The sequence below is a fragment of the Corylus avellana genome, chromosome 3 (assembly GCF_965113065.1).
Source record: "Corylus avellana chromosome 3, dhCorAvel1.hap1.2, whole genome shotgun sequence".
Taxonomy (NCBI): domain Eukaryota; kingdom Viridiplantae; phylum Streptophyta; class Magnoliopsida; order Fagales; family Betulaceae; genus Corylus; species Corylus avellana.
In genome coordinates, this window is record NC_142492.1 from 28,331,391 (window position 1) to 28,351,982 (window position 20,592).

The window sequence follows — 20,592 nt, forward strand, 5'->3', positions numbered from 1 at the left end:
TTGAAGGGGGCCACCAATAGGATGATGATCCTTTGAGTATCACATTAGTTGATGCTTTCTCCCCAAATTGAGACACAATTTGCTCTCTCTCGTTACTTTGAGTATCACCGAAGTTGCATAGAAGATGTTTGATAAGTTTCTCTCCTACACATTTCCTTTCTCGTACATAAAAAAAAAGGCAAATAATGTTTGTATTAGGCAGACCTGAAGCTTTGGTCTCCCCCCCTCCCCCTTGTAAATTGAGTTACTTTTGTCTTGATTCAAACTGTAAGAAAGATGAGAATTATGAGCCGAGTAAATAATGACAATACCTTTGGAAGATTGCATCCATAAAATTGAAGGGAGGGCTTTTAGCACTGTGAAGTACCTTCAAAAACTTGTCACTTGCACTCGTAGTGGAGCCTGGAACAGGAACAGATGTCCCAAAAACTTTATCATCAGTAAGGGCATATTCCCTGAAACTTGCACAGTCATGAGCTTCGAGTTGCAGTATAATTGGAAAAAGAGCTGTTCCTAGTGATGATAAACTATAGCATACGTTTAGATTTATGCTTACACATGCAACTTATGAGTCACCAAAGCAGAAACTTGTGAGTTTCTTTCAAGACATCACCACTATAGGCGAGGGAAAAGAAGCAACACTATCTGGCGCAGAAGTATATTTTGTTTTCAACCTCTACTTTCTATTGACCTAATCTAGGAGGCAACTAGGGCCAAACTCTTCTACAATCTGAAAGATGTTTCCAGTAATTTAACAGTCACAGCAACACAAAACTGGGGCCTTATATTATTAAAACATACGGCATTATTAGTATCTGGAGTTGAAGAGTGAGCTAGTGGTGGAAGATAGAGATACTAGAAGAGGTGGTGGAAAGTGAAGAAGAAAGTCGATGAAGCCTGAGAAAAGAGGCATGAAGTCTTTTAATCTAGTGAAGAATCAAGAAAAGAATACAAAATAAAACCATACGAGGCAATCTAGTTATACTGCATGAATCCTGAACGTTACAAGAAATGAACTTGTCCTTGCTTGTCTTAAACCTTGAGGTCTGCAGAGATTCTGAGTGATAATAATATGAGTCATACGAGATCTCATATCATGCCTCTCTTGGCACAATGAGAATGGTTTTTCAAGAATCTACTTCAACGGTTAAATGCATGATCGTATGTTTAAGGATGGAGTAATGCCACGTCTTAGATAGTGCGAAAGAGAAAGTGCTGGAGTTATAATGTGTGTAGCATTACTCTTGAGGTTAATAATGTTTCCATACATATCTTTTTCTGTCTTGTGAATTTTACATCTTTTAAGACAATTTGGCATATTCTCGAGGGTAGCTCAATATGTTAGACTCTACCTTTCATGAAGAAGTTGTTTTTAAAAAATTATGATTTTAAATATTAATTTATAATTTTAAAGGTCAAAATGCGATTTTGTTAAACATTTAATTACATTTTCAAACATACACATTTTTAAATCGCTATTTTTAAAATTGTAAACCCAATTGTACCATAAAAATAAGAGTGACTTAATAGCCTTTAGTACAAATTTCTTTACAAAATGGCATGATAGTTTATGTATCCTTAATCAGTTCATTAATTATGAATTGCTACGTCAATTTGTATGAAAATTATAGTAAAAGACATGTACAATCTCAAATATTTTTCAAAAACCAATCATATGCATGAGGGTTAAATAATATGTTTTATATATTCGATTACTTGTAAGATCCTTTAATTCAGTAATCAATACCGCTTTAGCAAGAAACATGGTTTTCCTAATGAAGATTAGATATATAAGTCCTGGCTAATCATATGAGGTTGCGGAAAGCATTGAAATCTAGGTGGTGGTCCAAATCTCCTTAAAGAGGAATTGAAATGTGACAAATGTCAATGCAAGCAACTATGTAAATGAAACTAATTAAGAAGTCTTTAAGGGTAGTTTAGTCAGTTGAAAACCATACCTTATGAAACAGATGTTATTAGTTTGAATCTCCTTTTTACTTTTCTTTATCTTGATGGACATGTAAAAAAAAAAAAATTACTAAGAAAAAGAAGTACTTTATTTTATTACATACACTGGCATGGGATATGATTGTGGAAAAACCAGAAAGTTGCTTCTTAGTTGTCTAGAATTGATTAATTGGTGACCCAGGAGCAGTTTTAGCCACAAATTGGAGCTAGATATTAATTGCTTTGTATATGATATGATGTAATGATGCATCAATTTCTTGCTTTGTATATGATATGATGTAATGATGCATCAATTTCGGCTGGTGTGGAACTTGAGAGGTCACTCAATCTTCCCTATGGATCAAGGCTTGTGGGCCGAAGGTTAAAGGGGCCCGATGGCCCATGGGCCTAGAAGGCACTTGGTCGCCTTCTAGAAAGTCGATGGTATTACCCATCACCAGTTGCTGATGCTATAAGTATGAGTTTCTTTGGACTTGATCATAGTGATTTAATGGTGCAATTCAATTTGGACTAATTTACATTAACAAAAAAAAAAAAATGCTGAAATGTGTTGTGGTGAGAACAAAAACTTGCAAATAACTAACTTTTCTATAAATCCTAACTTTTATTAAGAATATAATTATGGGGAATGAGGGAAAAATTCTCTCAAGAATGTTTCATATTGAATAACACCGATTGGGAGGTCACACCATCCTAATTGGGAGGCCATGCCGTCTATAAAGCTGTGGGCAATCTGGTCTACATTTAGGGGTGAAACCCGAATATTAATAATTAGGTGGGCAAAACTAAAGCAAAAACTTTTAAAGGGGTAAAAATAAAATTTTAGAGGATTTATTTGAGAAGAACTTATAATTATTGAAGAGATTTTTAAAATTATGGGGTCAATAGGGTTGTAATTCTCTCCTGGTCTACATCACCACCCAATTTCCATATCCTTTAATTTTCTTCCTGAAAAAATACCCATATCCTTTTCATGACGATGCATTTGTATCCTCATTTGTATAGGGGATAAAACTATTTAAGTACATGGGATGGTATTAATGAGTGTGAATCATTTTTATTGTTTCTACATTTACTAAAAATAAAACTTATGGTGTCTGAAAATAAATTCTAAGCTTTTAAGGAAACTAAATAGTTGACTCGTTATCGACTACCTATGTCGGTCATTAAACCAACAAAAGAAATAAGGTTGACCTGAAGGATAAAACTCAGAAGTATCATGTTACTTAACATTCATAGTTTTACAGACCAACTTTTACAAATGTAGAGATCAAATAGTTGTACACAAGTTTAACGACCTTCAGGCATGGTGGTGGTCAACTCATTTAAGGAAGTAGGTGGTCCTTTAGAGCTTGAGGAATCCAGACCAGAATTATTGGTTTTGTAACTTCTGTTGATAAATGCTGGCTTGTTAGGAGATGGAACAGTTCCTTCATTTCTAAGCATGAAGACAATTTCAAGCATGGTTGGCCGATCTGTGGCTTGTTCTTGCACACATAAGAGCCCAATTTGAATGCATCTCAGAACTTCATGAGTGGGATATTCCTGACCCAATGATGGATCGACTACGTCCAAGGTTTTGCCATCCATCCATAGGTCCCATACCTGCAATAAATTTAAGAATTTTTATCTTTAGAGTAATTGCCACTTGGGGTAAAATTCAACCAAATTTAGGCTTTTGCTTACATATCCAATCAAATTTAGGGAAGGACTTCCGATGTGATAATAATTGTTTCTCTTGCCACTGATTATCTCTAGTGTCAAGACACCATAGCTAAAGACATCTGATTTTATAGAATATAACCCTTCCATTGCATACTCTGGAGACATGTATCCACTGCAATTACACCAAAAAACAAAAAATGATGGTCGTCTAAGTTTTGTTTTTAGTAGCATTGTAGGTCCATGTGTGTGTGAGAGAGAGAGAGAGACATACTATGTGCCAACAACTTTTCTTGTATTTGCTTCATCTTGATCATCACCAAACATTCTAGCCAACCCAAAATCTGAAATTTTTGGATTCATTGCCGCATCCAGTAGAACGTTACTTGCTTTTAGGTCTCTGTGGATGATTTTTAGCCTTGAATCTTGGTGAAGATATAAGACTCCTCGAGCAATTCCAGAAATAATGTCAAATCGCTTTCTCCAATCTAACAATTTCCTTTTTATTTCATCTGACCCAAAACATGAAATTAAGATTCTATCAATAATACATAGTGAAAACAATACTTACATGCCAAAAAAATAATAAAATTTTACTCACATTTATATAATTGAAAATGAGTGGTGATTGAAGAGAATGCATACCGAAGATGAAAAAGTCAAGACTTTTGTTTGGCATGTATTCATAGATCAACATTTTCTCTCCTTTGTGAATGCAACAACCTAAAAGCCTCACAAGATTCCTATGTTGGAGTTTTGCTATCAGCTTAACTTCGTTCTTAAATTCTTCAGTGCCCTGTTTTGAACTTTTTGAGAGTGTTTTCACCGCTATTTCCTGTCCATTCGCTAGTTGACCCTGCAATTATAATGGGAACTTACACCAATTAATTAACATATATTATCTTTTTTATTTATTTATTTATTTTTTTTAACATTATATATAGTATGCATGCATGTAAACCACCATGTGAATCCCTCCATCAAATATTGCTCTAGGTGCATGTTAAAGTATTATTTAAATTCAGGTAGTGGCTCGTTCGAACCTAACTTTAGACGAGACTTCAACGGAGTGCTTCTATAAAATCCTTGTTCAAACCTACCAAACACTTGTTCGAACCGGCTTCCAAACAAGTAACTCATTCAAACATAACTTCAAATGAGAAACACTCTCCAGGGTTTTAATCTTCTCTTTAGATCTCGTTTTGACCCAATAAACTTCATTTGAATTAGCTTTTTAACGCCACCAAGCATGCTTACATCCCATGTTAGAAACTCGAGATATGATTTTTTTTATAAGGCTGGTTTGATTGAAAACCGCCCTACTTGAAATGATGATTCGACAAATTTCTTTGAAAAACATCTGCTTTAATTGTGGTTCAAGCATTGAAATTTGTGGGTTTGAACGTCTGCAACAAGAAATCCTTCGTGGGTCTGAACAAAAAAATTGTCATAATTAAAACTTCAGGATTCATTGTCAACACACACACACACACACACACACACACACACACACACACAGATATATATATATATATATATATATATATATATATATATATATATATATATATATATATATATATATATATCCATCCTTCGTGGGTCTGAACAAAAAATCCTTTTTGTAAAAAATTCATTGTCATTGAGCATTTGTCTCTTTGGCTCAGTTTTCTTTGTTCCTCATTGGAGCTTCGTCCCTCTTTGACTCTGTTTTCTTCTGGTTCTTCTCTTTGCTCTTTGAAATTGTCTCTAATCAATTTTGCTTTTTAATTCTCGAATTCAAAAGAGGGGAAAATCATTTTTCTTATAAATTTTTTAGATGTTCAAGCACCCGTTGATCACTTTCTTCAAACGGGTGCTTGTCACATTCCGTAGACATTACGAGGACGAGTTTAATAGAGGCATGCTACACAATCATCTTTCAACTATCTCTTTTTGCAAATCCAATAAATTAATAACTAGATTTGTGAACTTATTATGTGGGTCTCATACAAATTAAATAGTAAATTCATCAATTTACTATATGAAGATGATCGAAAGAATAAATTTTTATTATTTCTTAATCAAATATGAGAATTTTTTTTAACCGACATAGCTCTTGCCACGTCAATGTGTAAGCCTCAATCCCTTTGTAATTCTATGTGTACCCATAAATATCTCATATATCTTACAAATCTAATGATTGATTTTTGATTTTTTTTTTTCTTTTTTAAATGTATGAAAAAAAAATAAAAGATGGGATAGACGCTCTACCATTTCTCAACTTGTACTGAAATATGATTAGTAATATTGATTAATATTTACATTTAATGTGTACGTGCAAGAAACTAACCTTATAGACTGGGCCAAAACCACCTTGTCCAAGCCTATTAGACGGGGAGAAATCGTCCGTGGCAGCAACTATGGTGCTCAGATCGAAATATTGGACATCAGGTTTTCTTCTAGTTTCATCAAGCTTCGCAGAATCTCGAAGAAAGGATAGTGCGCCATTTGTATTGTCATTAAACAATGTGACTTGTCTTCTGCTCCCTGTCCAATCATGCAAGCACATCGATACAAATGATTGTTTTTGCAATTATGAATTCCAACACAAAAAGAAATGCATTAAAAGAAAATAATGAAACAGAGGAGCAGAACAAGCTACAGAATTCAACCTTATAATTTTCCATTTTATCATTGGTAGGATGAAATGAGTTGGGTTTATAGGCTCTGTTTGCGAACGGAACGGGCCAGCACTGTAGCTGGAACAGTACTGTTCCAGCTACAGTGCTGGCACTGTGTACTCAGTGTTTCAGACAAAAAAAACTACACATATTTCAAAAATAACCCTTATATTATTCACTTGCCAACCACTGCCGATAATTACAACAGATTTTTTTTTTTTAATATAAAATAATAATAATAATAAAAAAAGAACTGGAGAAATATTAAAAAAAAAAAAAAAAAAAAAAAACAGGAAAATATCGGGGTGGCCCTTGGCCAAAGTGGGGTGGCCGGACCACCCCATTTTTGGCCACGGGGGTGGCTGGAATTTTTTTTTTTTTTTTTAATATTTCTCCAGTTCTTTTTTTATTATTTTTATTATTTTATATTAAAAAAAAAAAAAATCTGTTGTAATTATCGGCAGTGGTTGGCAAGTGAATAATATAAGGGTTATTTTTGAAATATGTGTAGTTTTTTTTGTCTGAAACACTGAGTACACAGTGCCAGCACTGTAGCTGGAACAGTACCGTTCCAGCTACAGTGCTGGCCCGTTCCGTTCGCAAACAGAGCCATAGTTCTTCTGGTAATTGATTGATTATGGCAGTAAAAATTCTGACTTTCTTTCTTGCCTCCTCGGTTACCAAACTAATTATTTTTTAATATCTGATTATTGGTTTACAACATAAAGTCACCTTGACAGCATTCATTAATTACTAGGCTTAGAAATAAAGAAATAGATGAATAGAAAAAAGAAATAAAAACTGGTTCAAATAAAATAGTGAAAATAGTTTACTTACCTCTTTTGTTCTTCATTACCAGCCAATATCCAATGGAGACCAAAAGAAGCAACATTACAGCAATAGAAACTATAAGAACTGCCAATATCTTCTTGCTCCTAATAAGGCCTTTTTTCTTTGAATATTGAGCTAAAATGAAAAGAAAAGAAAAGAAAAGAAAGAAACTGTTAAAATATTATTAAATTATTACATTTTTTTATTGATTTAAGTTTTTTAAGATAAATTGTGATTTAACATGCTATCAAAGCAATTGTTTTGAATACAAAAGAGTTTGAACTCACAGATAAGGATAGTGTTCAATATTAATTAAATACTTAAATTTACATATATATATATATATATATATATATATATATATATATATATTAGCATAAATGGTAATTTAACATAAACATTATTTGTATTGGCATCATAAATCGAAGAGGGTAGTTGAACATAACGGGTAAATATTGATAAAAATTCCAAGAAAAAAGGGAGTGGAAGAAAGGAATATGGGTTTAAGGGAATGATTGGGATCTCCTATTATTTGGCTCTTCGAATTTTACATAAATTCAAACAGCCTAACAGATGAGATTGTAGGCCAAACTGTCTTGAACAAGTGAATCTTACATCTTAAATTGTTCAGAGCAAATGAACTATATAGTCCCGCTTTCTTAAATTATCCGAATTTCAATAAAATTGAGGAAATCTAATAACATGATCCTCATCCTAAGGGGGATGCATGAAACTGTCTTCATTATATCAAGATCAAATGCGGCATGTGTGAAAAATAAGGACATAAAAAAAATAAGGAATACATCAATACAAGTTTAGAAAATCATACAAAAAAACACTTGTTGCTGGTGGGTTAGAATTCAAGTAAGATAAAATATATAATAGACATTCAGATAACATTTTCCAATTCAAAAAATAGTGATAAAGAAAAAGTTATAAAAATGTAAAATTACCTAGCACAACTGCATCCACACGTATATATAATTCTTGTCCTGCATTGGAGTAGACTCTAGTGTCCACCAAATCCCCATGCCATGCCAAGCACCCAATCCTTCCCCTTCTCACGTCTGCCCTGGTGTAAGCCGTACAAGAACAATTCCTCAAGCACTCCTGCCTACACTCCTCCAAACTCAAATTCATATCCGCACGTGCTATTGAAGTATCCGGTACCTTCATACGTGTCAACTTCACAAACCCTTCTCCACTGCGGCACGCGGATACTCCCTGCCTCCTCACACACCCGCCCGACCCGTCTCTCAAGTACCAATTACGGGTCGAATTGGGTTCAAACCCAGGTAAGCATGTGCACTGGAACTTGTCTGGATTGTACGGATCGCAGTAACTATTTGGACCGCATTCTTTGTACATATCGCACGGCTCTTTCGGATCAGACGAAAACACGAACCATCTTGCCTCGAGCCACCTGGACCGATCAACGATTCCTGATTCATTCAAGACCAGTCTAGTAAAAACTCCAGGGTCAGGGTCAGTTACACTATACACAACCGTGACCTCATCTTGATTATTCACGTAACTGCCTTTGATAATAGGAATATGATTCATTTCAGGTAGACCGTTAAATCTTTCGCCAGTCCAAGGTCCGCCCCGCCACCATGGAGTTGCGCCCTTGTTTAGGAAAATTTGTGGGTACCCAATTGGGTCAATCCCCAATGAGAAGCTTCCGGTTCCCGGGTCATCTTCGGACTTCCAAGATGTTAGGTATCGGCTAAGCCCGGTCCGCCGGTCCAGCCCAAGTTTCATCAACGGAAGCATAGTATTGCTGGGATAGTCGAAGCTCTGCCATGTAACCCTTTGGCTGTCTCGTAGAACCAAAACAAGATTCCCAGAATCTAAGAGCTGAGCCATAGAATTGTTTGTGGTTGAGATTGAAGCATTTGTAGACCAAATTGGGGTGCTTCGGTTTTGGCTGTTAAGGACGAGGTTTCCATGGCCGTTGATGGAGAGGACTCCGGAGGTGTCATTGAGAGGGATGTCTCTGTTTGCCACCCACACAACAGTTTGTTGAGGAACTTTGTTATACCATATTCCGACGTAGCGGCGGCCAGAGTTTCCCGGGCTGAAAAACCCAAGTGCGAAGGTTTTTCCTTTCGAAACCAGGATGTCACCGTCTTTAACGGGCTGGTTTGGGGAAATGGTGTCAAGGGAAATGCAAAATCGGAAAACAAGTAGGGAGAGAAGCAACGATATATTCAATAACTCTTTAGCCGGATTCATGGTGGTTTTTCCGATGAAGATTATAGGTTGACCAACAAGATTGCTGTGTGTTGGTGGGATTGGGCTAAGATTAACGATCAAACTGAACTTGAATAGGGGTAATATTTGACAGGACTCAAAAGATTCATGAGTGCTAAAGTCTGGGAAGTAGGTGAGATATTTAATAAGTAAGGTGCACAATGGAGGAAATAGAAACCACCATGAGAATGGTTTTGTGTGATTTGTGAATCTGTGATTTTGTGAAAGAAGGTGTAGCCGTGTGTCAGTTAGTCAGTGACCCAGTGTGTGGGTGAAAGTGAAACACTAGACAAAAAAAAAAAAAAAAAAAAAAGGTGATTCGTGAAGAGTGGTGATGAAGAAAGTAATTTGTCATTATCTTCTTTCTTTCTAGAATTGCCTAGGGAAAAAAAATAATAATAAATTTGTTGAGATAGTAGCCGGGAAATAGTCTTTAAAATTATTTTTACTTTTTAGTCTTTAATTGATAGTAAAACTCACAAGAATATTATTGCTTTGAAAAAAGAATAAAGACAATTTAATTATAAACAAGAATATTGCTTTAATTATTTGTTTTTATTGGTTTGCAGCATTGTTAGACTAACTCCTTTTCGTGGTCCGTGTGTTTTCAAGAAATTCTTCGAGATAACTAATTCACTAAAAGGTATTCATTTTTCTTAGACACTTCTAGTCATTTAATTGTGTTTAGTTTATTTCGCAAGTAGTTTAAATTATTATGTGTTTGTGATGTTGTTAGATGAAAATTTTTAATAGTTACTTTGATTTTTGTTTTTTTCTTTGTTGGGTAATTTGATGAGTTTGATTTGCTTCGTGATACATATATTATGGTATAATTTATTTTTTTATTGTATTTATCATATTATAATAAAAATATAATACATAAAGAGAAAAAAAAAAAAAATTATCATTATGTTTTATTATTTTTTTGCGCCCCTAGTAACTCCAATTCCTAAATCTGCCACTGCATGTAATTTTAGGCACATGTTAGTTTAATAGAATGGTTTGAAAGAAATTTTTTAGTGCACGTAATTTTGGACACTTCAGTTTAATAGAATGGTGGGAGGAAAACAAAGCATACACAACTATATAGCTTACTTTTGTCGGTGCAGTTTGCATTTTATTATTTGAAGTTTGAACAATGAATGATATACCGTTAGGCTCTTCGCATTACCTACCAATTCAAATACACTCTACATCAAATTATATACCATTTCTCTATATTATTATTATTAAAATAATAATAATAATAAAATATCCACAGTTTCCTTGCAAAACCATTACGTTTGCAGTCCCATCTTTTCACAAAGCTATGCTTTTAAATCTATGAAGAATATTCATTAATCATCTCAAGAAGACGAAATAAGATTACTAGGCTTCACCTCTAAACCTATCTATAGAATTAGCCAAAACACACACACACACAAAATAAAAAAATAAAAAAAAAAAGAGAAGGAGAGGAGAATCTCTTGCTTTTTGTTATTTTCTTTTCATTTCCTTCCCCCACATTTCGCAGTCTCTCCCAATTCTCAGGTGGCAGCAATGCGAGACAAGGAAGAATGCAGCTGTCCCAATTCCTTGCAGGCATTGAAATTTATGCTAAAGAAGAATACATAACACACAAAGAGAACCTTGTTGCTGGGCATATTTATAGTAGAATGCGGCCAATCAAAATAGGAAATGCAATACGAATGAAGTCAGAAATTTAATACAAAATATTACAGAATAATGAAATAAACTTGTATATGAAACAATGTATAAATAACCGAATGATCTCAACATAATCAGATTCTGATATCACAGACTAATAAGCTAAGCATCTAACAAGCTACATATATATGCAGAATCCTTTAACTATATGAATGCCAATAGTATAACCAGATTTGTCCTTGCGTATTCATCACATGTTTCCATAATCAGAGTATATATATATAAATAAACCTTTCACCAAGAGATGGTGATGCCCCCCCCCCCCCCCCCCCCAAAAAAAAAAAAAAAAAAAAAAAAAAATCCAAATCAAGTATGAGGCAACGGCTCTCTGAGCCCGAGAAGTTCACTGATGAAACTTGTAATTGACAGGGGCCACCAATAGGATGATGATCCTTTGAGTATCACATTACTTGATGCTTTCTCCCCAAATTGAGATACAATTTGCTCTCTCTCGTTGCTTTGGACAACTCCAACATCAACTCCATGCAAACTAATGCCACAATCCTTTTCAATGCTGTTCTTTCTTGACGCCTTTTCCTCCAAGTATGGCACAACATACTTTTTCATATCACTTCTGGAGATCCCAAGATGATTTCCTGGAACACTAAGATACTTGACCCTTCCAGCTTCATCTAAGGTTTTCAAACCAATCCAATCCTCAATGTAAAGCTTTGTCTGCACGAAAAAAGAGTGTCAAAAACTAGGATCCCACATGGGCTCAATACACAAAAGAAAATGTTCTAATACAGATGAAGTTGTAAAGTATATTGCTAGTTGAAATGAACTTCTTTATGTTCCAAGAAGATGTCAATGATGCTTTTACTATGCTGAACTCCTGGTTTGCACTGCAGAACTATGTGCTAGCCTTGATCATGAAATATAATTTCCAAAGCTAATTGGTTTCATTGTCTGCTGCACATATTGCTTCTAAAGTTTAGTCGAGCCTTAATTAATTGTCCACCTTGAGACTCAATGCAATGCCTCATCAATTTATTGTTACAGATAATCTGATGGTTTCTTTCATGTTCTCAATCTTGTGCAAGAAATGTTCAAAACAAGATCTTCCCTCTGGCGCCAGGAATGCTCTGGTAGCATTTGTTGTTTTTCTAGAAATTCTAATCAACAATGTCTCCCCCAGTCATGTTTTTATCATGATATAGAAGTTGCAGCTATCATTTACTGCAAATAAAAGAGGGCATACTGGTGGTTTAAATATTTTAACATCTTCACCTAAATGATGGCTGTGCCCTCTGCTATGTGTGATCAGGATAGTAATTGCAGTTATGTAACACACATACACACAGGAGCAGAACAGATAACTGAAAATAGACCAAGTTCATAAAATAAAAAAAGCAAATTTCTAAACCATTTTCGTGGAATTCCATGTCAGAAGACATTAAAATTTTGAAAGTAACTTCTGTTATAAGATAAAAATAAAACCTGCTGCGGAGGTAAAACTGGATTGAAGGCCCCATCTGGGTAATATCCAAACCAGGAGGTTTCCTTAGGTATCAAAACAGTGTCATGCTCAAACTGTTGAACATACAAAAATAAAATGGAGAAGGTTGAGAAATGTTTAATAAGCTAAATTCGTAATATTCTCAGATAATCTAAGAAATCTCAGAGGACCAAGAAATATTGGTAAATGGAATAAAGCTCTCCAACTTACCATAATAAGCACCAAGTTCTGTAAGCTAGTGAACCGTTCCTTGTAAGTGGAGTTTTTCTCAGTAGGGATTTCATTGTTCAGCTTTGGAAGAAATCTGCATTTCTCTAAATAGTTGGAGATAGCCTGGAAATTAAATAGTTGATTCTGATGCTTAGGTTTTCAATCAGGAAAGAGAGAAACATGATAAGGTGTATAATTATCAAATCACACATATGATGCAGTGATTACATGACAAGTAACAAGAAAAACCACCTATTTCTTTTCTCACAATTAAAATTAAAGAAAAGTTTGATTCTTTGACAGAGAATTTTTAAAAGAATATTGAGCCAAAAACAATTGAAAAGAGGTGGGCTTGTAACTTTCATACTATCTCACTACTACAGGGTTCTAGAATGCATTGCTAAGAGAAGATTATGCAGTAGAAAAGCCTCACTGCAGCATCCATAATGCTCCATCAGCTTATACTACTCACATTTGGTAATTTAAGATAACCGCTGGGGGCTAAGTGATCCTGCAATTCCAGAAATCAAAGTGTCATACATTGTGAGACATCCTATAGAGAATTGAATTTGACAGTGAAATAGTGACAGCAAGAAAGATCTAACTCTAATAAGGAGTTAAAACACCATAAATGTAAAAATAATAATAATAATATTAATAATGATACTTTAAACTGAAGAGATCTCAGGTACAGATTTATACTTGGATATACTCGGAATAGATCTCTGACTTGATCAGTTTGTCCGCAATAATGCATAAAACGCCAGACTATAAAAGCAAAAAACCATACAAGAATATTAGACAGAGCTGAAGTTTGAAGAAATTAAAATAAATATCTGCTCCTTGCATTGTCAATTGGTATGATAGTCATTTATTCCCAGGTAACATCATTATCATGGAGACACAAATTAACAATTAAATTAAAGGTTTGCAAAATCTAACAGATCAATACATATTATGCAGGTCTCAGCATAATCCATGAAGTGAAAGTTCAGAAGTACTCCAAACTTGACTTCACTGAAAATGTGCACACAAGTGATAACCTTAACAACAATGGATCTTTGTGCTGAAGCTGCCCTACACTAACTGGAGCCTTAAACACTATATTTTCAAATTACTAAGGTTGTGATTCAGTTAAATTTATGTAGGGCAGCCGGTGAGACTTAGATAAACACAATAAACACGGGAAAGAGCTAATCCAGTTGGACTCTTACAAGAGCACAAAGAGAGCAATAAAAAAGATCTGTGGATAGATTTGTCTAACATTATACTCAATTACTCTAAATTCAGTAATAATATCAAGAAGGTAAAAATTAGTATGTAAAGTGGTAATGATGGAAAGCCACGATGATACTTACACCACACAGAGGAACAGAAGCAGTACCAGCATGAGGCCCTCCTAAAGAGATAAAATTCTTAACCTGTTTCAAAAATTAAAAGAGAATTTTCAATTCTTTATACCCAAACATGTATGAAGTAAAAATGCTAAGAGAAGACTAATAGTGGTATTATAGAAGATATGCCCTAAACTGAAAAAGCAAGGATCTGTAGATAGTTTTGTGAACCTATGCAGAAGACTAATAACAGTATTATATAGAAGATATGCACTAAACTGAAAAAAACAAGGATCTGTAGATAGATTAATGAACCTATGCAACATATGCTGAGAGTACACTAGGATGAGACACCCCTTATTTACACTAGCAAAGGAACTCTATTTTCCCACATAAAAAACTTAGCAAGAAAACAGAACACTTTCATTCCAAAGCTGAAAATGGAGAAAAGAAAATACCCGTCAATCACTCAGGTATGGTCAACCAGAACGCTGGATGGCAATATCAGCATAATAGAGATGACAAGATAGTTATTTACAGTATTTAAATGTTTGTTTTTTAAATAAAAATAAAAAATAAATCGGTGCACATAGACAGAGAGATTTGACTCATCTATCACCAATACATCTCATTATCATTTCAGATTGCACAGCTGATTGATACTAATGAATTTCAATTATCTGTTTATTGGTTTAAACTGCAGGCAGAATATGTGGTTATTAACCTCCTATTCCAATCCCCATCACCAAAGAGGACAAGAAAAAAAGAAAAAAAAAAAAAAGAAAAAAAAAGGGGAAAGATTGTGAAAGTAGTAAAAAGAAGAGAAGTATTAGTTATTTCTTCTAAAGTTTTCCAAAAAATCTACATGTAAATGTAATGGATTGACATCTCAAATTATAATTACCAGACAAATAATGAACTTACAAACACCATTCAGCATGCCTTCAAACATACTTAACATGATTTAGGTATATACGAGTATGGTCAAGATATGAAATCATTAAAACAATTCATGCAATATCGAACAACAAATTAGAAAACACTAAACCAGCAAAGTTTATATTGAAGACTGGTTCTTACAGGAGGTCCTCCATCGCAAAATTGTAAAACGCCTCGACCTATTAAATTACCCTGTTAAATCAAACAAACATTAAGAACGAGAACCAGAAGCTACCTGAGAAGCAAAAAAGCAATATACAGTGACTAACTTAATAATTGGTAGTTTGCCAACATGACAAATTGATTCAGCACATACTACAACATTTTTCTTCCTTGATAAGAGTAGAGAAACATTAAACCCATTCCTAAGTATACCTAGCACGACAGGATATCATCCTACCTAAAGCCAAAAGGTGCAACTAAGAAGTATATCAACAGTGTTTTTCCTTTAGCAAGATCACCTAGAAACATCTCAAGAAGAGCTTAACTGCAGCAATTGTCGTTGACTAAAAGCAAACATTTTCACCTAAAGTTTGAACATAATTTGCTCTGAAAGTTCATTAAAGGTGTAAAATCGAGCAGAGAAAGGAATATGAATGCACCCAAAAGGAGTGATACAATTCAGGTTGGAAGTAAGTACAAATTCAAGAGGAAGCTAAGCACCAAAAAGAAAGGCCTCTACAGGCAGTGAAAAAAGACAAGATAATGTAGTATTTACTAGAAGGCTGTGATTTTCATAGAGCAGAAAGGTAAAGAAGGAATTCATGAAGCTTCCAGTTGTTGGGAATTGATATTGTACAGTTGAACTGAGTTTATCAACAATAACTTAACTTAAAAAGAAAAAGAGTTTGTCAGCAATGATTAACTCATTCCATTTCCAGTAGCCAATAAAATTTGGCATCAAATCCTCAATCTCATTGCACAGAAAAAAAAATACTCAATCTCATTAGTGACAATTGGGTATAATAAACTTACTTTGCTACGATAAGAGCTGAAGACATAATTGGTTTCTCATTTTTAGAACATGTGAAACTATAGGAAAGGAACCAAAAAGGACTCTTCCAAGCTGAGTGGGCTTTGTGATTAAGTATTAGGGTGAACTCAAAGGACCTATACACAACAAACTCCTTGCATGCTAAAAAATATCTTACATGTACAAGGTTATGTTGTTTCATGAATCACCTGGCAAGAATAGGCTGCACGTGTGAGTGACATACAAGCACGCAGAAACACACACACACACACACAGTTACTTGAAAGAAGCAAATTTATTTTCCATAATCAACTGAAAAAAGGATGATGAATTTAAACATGGTATGTTCAACTGATCGGTGAAAGGACATGAATTACATCTCTTATATTGAAAGAGAAATTAAGAAGTGATTCAATTGAAAAGTGCCTGTTCCAATTGAACGTTGTGTAAATTAGATGGAGTTTTAACGGTTTGTCAATATGTCATAAGAGACAAAGAAGACACAGTTACCCAGGAAACAAACTATGTTGCCTTACAAAGGCGTTTGAAACAGGAAAAATCTGATTCTCATAAATCACCTGGGAGAGACCAACTATGTTGTAACCCTTTCTCAGTTCTTTCATTTCCTTCACCTGTAATATAATATTGAACTCAGTGAATCAAAAAACAAACTTTAAAAGCCAGAAGACATAACAGCAACTGTAACCAAGCTAGCTACATCACCTTCTTGCAAACAATTCCGGCCTGCAAACATATAAACTAATTTAAATGAGAACTGGACAATATAAACAGTACTTCCAATAAGACAGGCCTAGTTTTATTAAGTTCTTGCCTGTTCCTCAAGAGGCATAAACCAAGAATCCCATGTTCCATCTCCAACTTCACTGCAGTAAGGAAAGAAATAAGCATATGGAGGAAATATCTCACATTTGCAGGTCGCGATACAAAAGCAAAACATACTCTGAAGACAATGAGATAAGTTCAGAATTGTTCCAGAAAAAACTGTAACTTCCTGGAACACATTTGATATGTATATCCGTGCATGTATGTGAGTACTTTTTGGTCCCATTAAACATAGACCAGTTTGATAGTTAATTATGACTAAATCTAAAATGTATAAGTGACGTTAAAATCTTTTAAAGAAAAATAGAAGAATAACATAATTTTATTTACAAAAACTAGCTGATGCAACTATGAGTGGTTTAATACTTTAATTATGACATTTTACATGTTCTAATATCTATGCCCTGTAAATTCCGTGATCCTGTCAATTTGTGTGCAAGGAACCAAAGACTCCTAATGGAGATATATAAATATAATAATATAATGAATTAAGAGTGAAAAGTCAATTAAACACTTTGTAGCAAAATGTACTTGTTTAATGTCCACTTTCAGTGATGTATTGTAAGGCAATGTCCAAACTCACAAAGGCAAAAAGAAATTTGATCAATGTGGTAACAAAATGTACGTTGCACACTACAAAATGATTTGGCAGTGGGTTGAGTTGAGAAAACGAAAAAGATCCACATTACTGCTCACCTAGTGGGTCGGTCACTTAAAAGGAACAAACATCAATTATATCTATCCTTTCACCTCCTTCAACTAGAACACAATAGGAATAACATATTTGCAAACAACTCATAAGACAAGGTATTAAAATCATCTAGTCATGATTTATCTTCTTCTTACATAAACTTTTATTTAATTGTATGCTTGCAATTTTTTGGTCTATATTCAAATACGTGCAGATGCACCACAAGATCCACAAGAATTGAATAGGGATCATTTATAGGGATCATTCAATTTTTCAGAGGATCATATTCTATACAAGCGTACATGCAATATCCTTCAGTGCCAGAAAAGTTGCCCAATAGCTCAGTGAACTGTTTAACTCCTTGATTAGAGCACTGATCTCCAATGCCTGCCATGAAACATTAGAATAGAATAATGACTACAAATATCAACCACATAAATATTAACAACAATGAGAAAGGAATAAACTTATTCACACTAATCTGCTAATCCATTAAAGTTAGAAAGCTAGGCATTACATCTTAACAGTATCAAGGGAGATATAATAAATAAAAGAGCATACTAAAATGCTCATGTATAGATACTTAAATTTTAATTGTAAATATATAAGGTCAGAAACTTTAAAAGAGGAATTGCAAAATCCAATTAATAGAATATTAAATTCAGGACTAAAACAGTAAGGGATTCACAAAAAAGCTGGACATCAATTTTCAAAATGCTCAAACTTCTCAAAAAATATGATAACAGAGTGTTTTTATTGCCATAAATAATAATTGGTCCGCTAAATTCCGCAGCTAATTAAATGCACGAGTTAAAAAGGTAAGAGGAAAACATAATAATAACCATTGTCATCTATTGAAATTGTATTGTGCTACCTTAAACAAGTACTAAAGAAATATAAGTAGACATATTTACGTGCCACTATAGTAAAATCCATTCAAAATACTAAATTAAACACAGTTCACGGTTTAATTCTCTGCAAAATAACCTAGCATCCCACCATTTTATGTATGTCTGACTCTAGAGGTTATGCACATTAGATGATTCCAGCAAAAGCACATATGGTATAACATGCAATCCCACCATAATGATTGTTTTTCTCCTTTTGATTTGTAAGTCTTATCACTAAACCAAAAAAAATAAATGTTGACACAGCTAGCGGCAACTCTAAAAAACTACTCTATACTGAAAGGTTTCAATTTAAAGAGTTTTTAGCAATGACAACCTCAACTTGTCTCCTAATACAAACAATTTTTGATAAACATAACTAAACAAGTTTAGCTTATTTTTCCTTCTGTTTAGTCTTGCTTCAAAAAAGCAAGGCTTGCTTTATACAACTAAAAATTTATTTGCATAAATTGAAGGAGAAGAGGTTCTGGGACCTTCTGCTCGCATGCAAGTGAGCAAGCTTTCCTTGAAACCAAATCAGTCAAGTAGGGTCAAGTGTGGTGTGTGCAAGCATGTAATGGCATTTTATCACTTATGATTACAATTCTGCAATTTTAGTTCTCACCCTCTTGCTCTGTAGGGTATTTTCTTCACTTTGTCATCAGCAACTCGCACAATATTGAGTTTGTGATAGTACCAACCCCTAAATTAGGATTTTTGTAAGCTACCCAAAGGGTTTATTCTGCTTTCATTAATTCTAGATAAACAGAGGAAATTGATGAACTGTGGCAGGATGTTAATATGTCTATGCTCCGGTACCTTCCAATTAACCCCTAACAGGACCGTGTTAACTCAAATACAGGGATGCTTGATGTTTTTAGTTACCTTAGAGACTTCTTGAAACATACTCTTGACGTCACTGGTTAGATTAATTAAAACAAATACTCCTATTCAAACTCATCTTATTACAACAAAATCTACTGATATATTGCTTAATGATCAAATAAAAAGAAGACTCACTCCATTTCTTGCTTTAATTGTCAGCTTTACACTTAAGACAAGCATATACACGCGTATATATACCGATTAGTGACAGATTTAGAATACGGTTTCTATATAAACATCTTCAGCATCATGAGCATACGAAATTCCAATTACAAGATGATGCTTTACTTCACAATCTACCAAAAGCTTTCATTAGTAGCGTATAAAGACTGTCAATTATCTTGTATATCAAATGCCCCCAAAAAAAAAAAGAAGAGTAAACAGTAGCATCCAAATTCCAAATACCCAGCAGGAAAAGAAAAAGAAAAAGAAAACCCAATAACACCACAAATCAAAAACAGAATCAACAAACAAAAGTCTGATTCAGAAGAAACAGAGTGAAAAAAGATACCATGAAGTACTATGAAGGGCATGCACTGCGAAAGTGGGATGCTTACGAAAACCCAGATGAAGATGGAGGCAAAAACCGGTAAGGGGAAAGCCATGAACTTTATGAGTTGTACTTACAAGAAGAAAAAACAAAAAAAAATGATCGAAGGGAATGGAAACGACTCCAGGAACTTTTGAAGGATTTTTCTTCTCCTTTTCTCGTTTTGGTTGGCCGATAATTAGGGTGTCATGGTAGTTGGTGGTAAGTGATTGGCGAAGAAATCGAAAAACATGGGAAGGCACAAATCTGATGACACGAGGGAGTGCTGCTGGTGCTGCAGTACCATTTATTGTCGTCTTCAGTTTCCTTCTTCAAGTCACCAATCGGAATATCGGATGTATGATAGGATTGGATTATCTGCAGCAATGTTCTTGTTTGTTACTATGTGGGCCTTGTTTTGTCGAGTTTAATTATTATTATTATTATTATTATTTTTTATAGATCTGTCAAGTTTAATTAAGTTGCGGTTGGAAATGAAGATTAGAACACTGGGGAAAAAAAAAAAAAAATCTTGAATTTAGTTAAAGGAAAATATGTTTGAGTGATTAACAAGCTTTAGGCTAAAAAAGTTATCAATTTACTCTCGAAGGTTAGAATGATTATTAAAAAAAAAAAATTCACCCACCTTCAGTTGAAGTTTTAAGGGCGTTGCTATGTACCCAGTCATAAAATGACACGTGTTTCATTTAATAAAAAATAATATTAAATAAAAATTCTAGAAAGGCTACGTTGGTCTT

At 34.2% G+C, this 20,592-nt stretch overlaps 2 protein-coding genes across 4 annotated transcripts; both read right to left on the reverse strand.

The window, feature by feature from the left end:
- Positions 1-3,170: 3,170 nt before the first annotated feature.
- On the reverse strand, positions 3,171-9,574 carry LOC132173877 (G-type lectin S-receptor-like serine/threonine-protein kinase RKS1). Of its 2 annotated transcripts, XM_088514113.1 has the most exons (7): positions 8,078-9,574; positions 7,131-7,259; positions 5,963-6,159; positions 4,276-4,486; positions 3,905-4,142; positions 3,655-3,805; positions 3,171-3,573 (listed from the first exon to the last, which is right to left on the reverse strand). In XM_088514113.1, the coding sequence occupies exons 1-7, from the start codon at positions 9,357-9,359 to the stop codon at positions 3,259-3,261; spliced, it is 2,523 nt and encodes an 840-aa protein (XP_088370239.1). In that variant the 5' UTR covers positions 9,360-9,574; the 3' UTR covers positions 3,171-3,258. The 2 variants fall into 2 exon arrangements, with proteins under 2 accessions (XP_088370239.1, XP_088370238.1); XM_088514112.1 differs by lacking the exon at positions 7,131-7,259 and having other exon boundaries at positions 8,078-9,446.
- Positions 9,575-11,363: 1,789 nt separating this feature from the next.
- Positions 11,364-20,208, reverse strand: LOC132173880 (uncharacterized). Of its 2 annotated transcripts, XM_059585547.2 has the most exons (12): positions 19,817-20,207; positions 17,836-17,920; positions 16,832-16,883; positions 16,723-16,743; positions 16,578-16,631; positions 15,168-15,218; positions 14,112-14,174; positions 13,456-13,521; positions 13,226-13,264; positions 12,754-12,876; positions 12,525-12,617; positions 11,364-11,759 (listed from the first exon to the last, which is right to left on the reverse strand). In XM_059585547.2, the coding sequence occupies exons 1-12, from the start codon at positions 19,908-19,910 to the stop codon at positions 11,391-11,393; spliced, it is 1,110 nt and encodes a 369-aa protein (XP_059441530.2). In that variant the 5' UTR covers positions 19,911-20,207; the 3' UTR covers positions 11,364-11,390. The 2 variants fall into 2 exon arrangements, with proteins under 2 accessions (XP_059441530.2, XP_059441531.2); XM_059585548.2 differs by lacking the exon at positions 13,226-13,264 and having other exon boundaries at positions 19,817-20,208.
- Between the last annotated feature and the right edge of the window lie 384 nt (positions 20,209-20,592).